The sequence below is a fragment of the Trichechus manatus genome, unplaced genomic scaffold (genome assembly GCF_000243295.1).
Source record: "Trichechus manatus latirostris isolate Lorelei unplaced genomic scaffold, TriManLat1.0 scaffold00015, whole genome shotgun sequence".
Lineage (NCBI taxonomy): Eukaryota > Metazoa > Chordata > Mammalia > Sirenia > Trichechidae > Trichechus > Trichechus manatus.
In genome coordinates, this window is record NW_004443951.1 from 23504494 (window position 1) to 23505214 (window position 721).

Genomic DNA, 721 nt, shown 5'->3' on the forward strand with positions numbered 1-721 from the left:
TGACTTGGGAACCGCATTCTTCTTTGGTTACCTTTGCCCAGACAGTGTTCCGATTTCCGAACGTGGAAGCGGCGTGTGTGCCTGTGTGTATGAGTCGTGTGTCTGTATGTATCACTGTTTGTGTGTGTGCCTGTGTGTCTGGGAGGTGTATTAATGGGTGATCTTATAAATGGAAAGGAGAGGACTGAACTTAAAAGGAACTGGTTAATTGTAAAACAAACAGGAACAAACAACCCTTTAGATGTAATTTGTGGTTTATCTGGAGGTGTAGGTGGTGCTGAAGAGGAACCCCCACCCCCAAATATTTTTTTCGTTGGCTGCGCCTCCACCCCCAGCATTTGGAGCGGCGGCGAAGCGGCTCCAGAGTGATTAATCCGGGGATAATTCACCCCCCCCGCCCCCCGGCGCGAACCCCGCGAAGCGGGATTGGAGCGAGTCATTTCCGAGAGCGCAGCGCGCCTCTCCCCGGCCAGGCGGACACTTGGTTCATTCCAGCCGCAGAAGCTCAGGGCTCCCGCGTACCGGGATTTTTTCCGAGCAGAAAAAAAAGCTCCACAGCTCTCCTGACCTCCTTTCTTCTCGGCGGCGAGCGGAGCCTCTCCCTCGGCGCTGCCGGCCGCGCCATGCCGCGCTCGCGGAGATGGGAGCAGGGGCGCTGCGGATGCCCCGCGGGGAGGGCTCGCGGCGAAGCCGGGATTTCGGCGCTCGTGCCGGGCGCAGG

The 721-nt window shown here is 58.3% G+C and overlaps 1 protein-coding gene across 1 annotated transcript in view; it reads left to right on the forward strand.

The window, feature by feature from the left end:
• Window positions 1-623: 623 nt before the first annotated feature.
• The window catches only part of CSMD2 (CUB and Sushi multiple domains 2), a 752464-nt gene continuing 752366 nt past the window's right edge, over window positions 624-721 (forward strand). Inside the window, exon 1 of the mRNA XM_012554226.1 lies at window positions 624-716. Within this exon, the coding sequence (XP_012409680.1) occupies window positions 624-716 (93 nt within the window). The remainder of the gene's footprint in view (window positions 717-721) is intronic.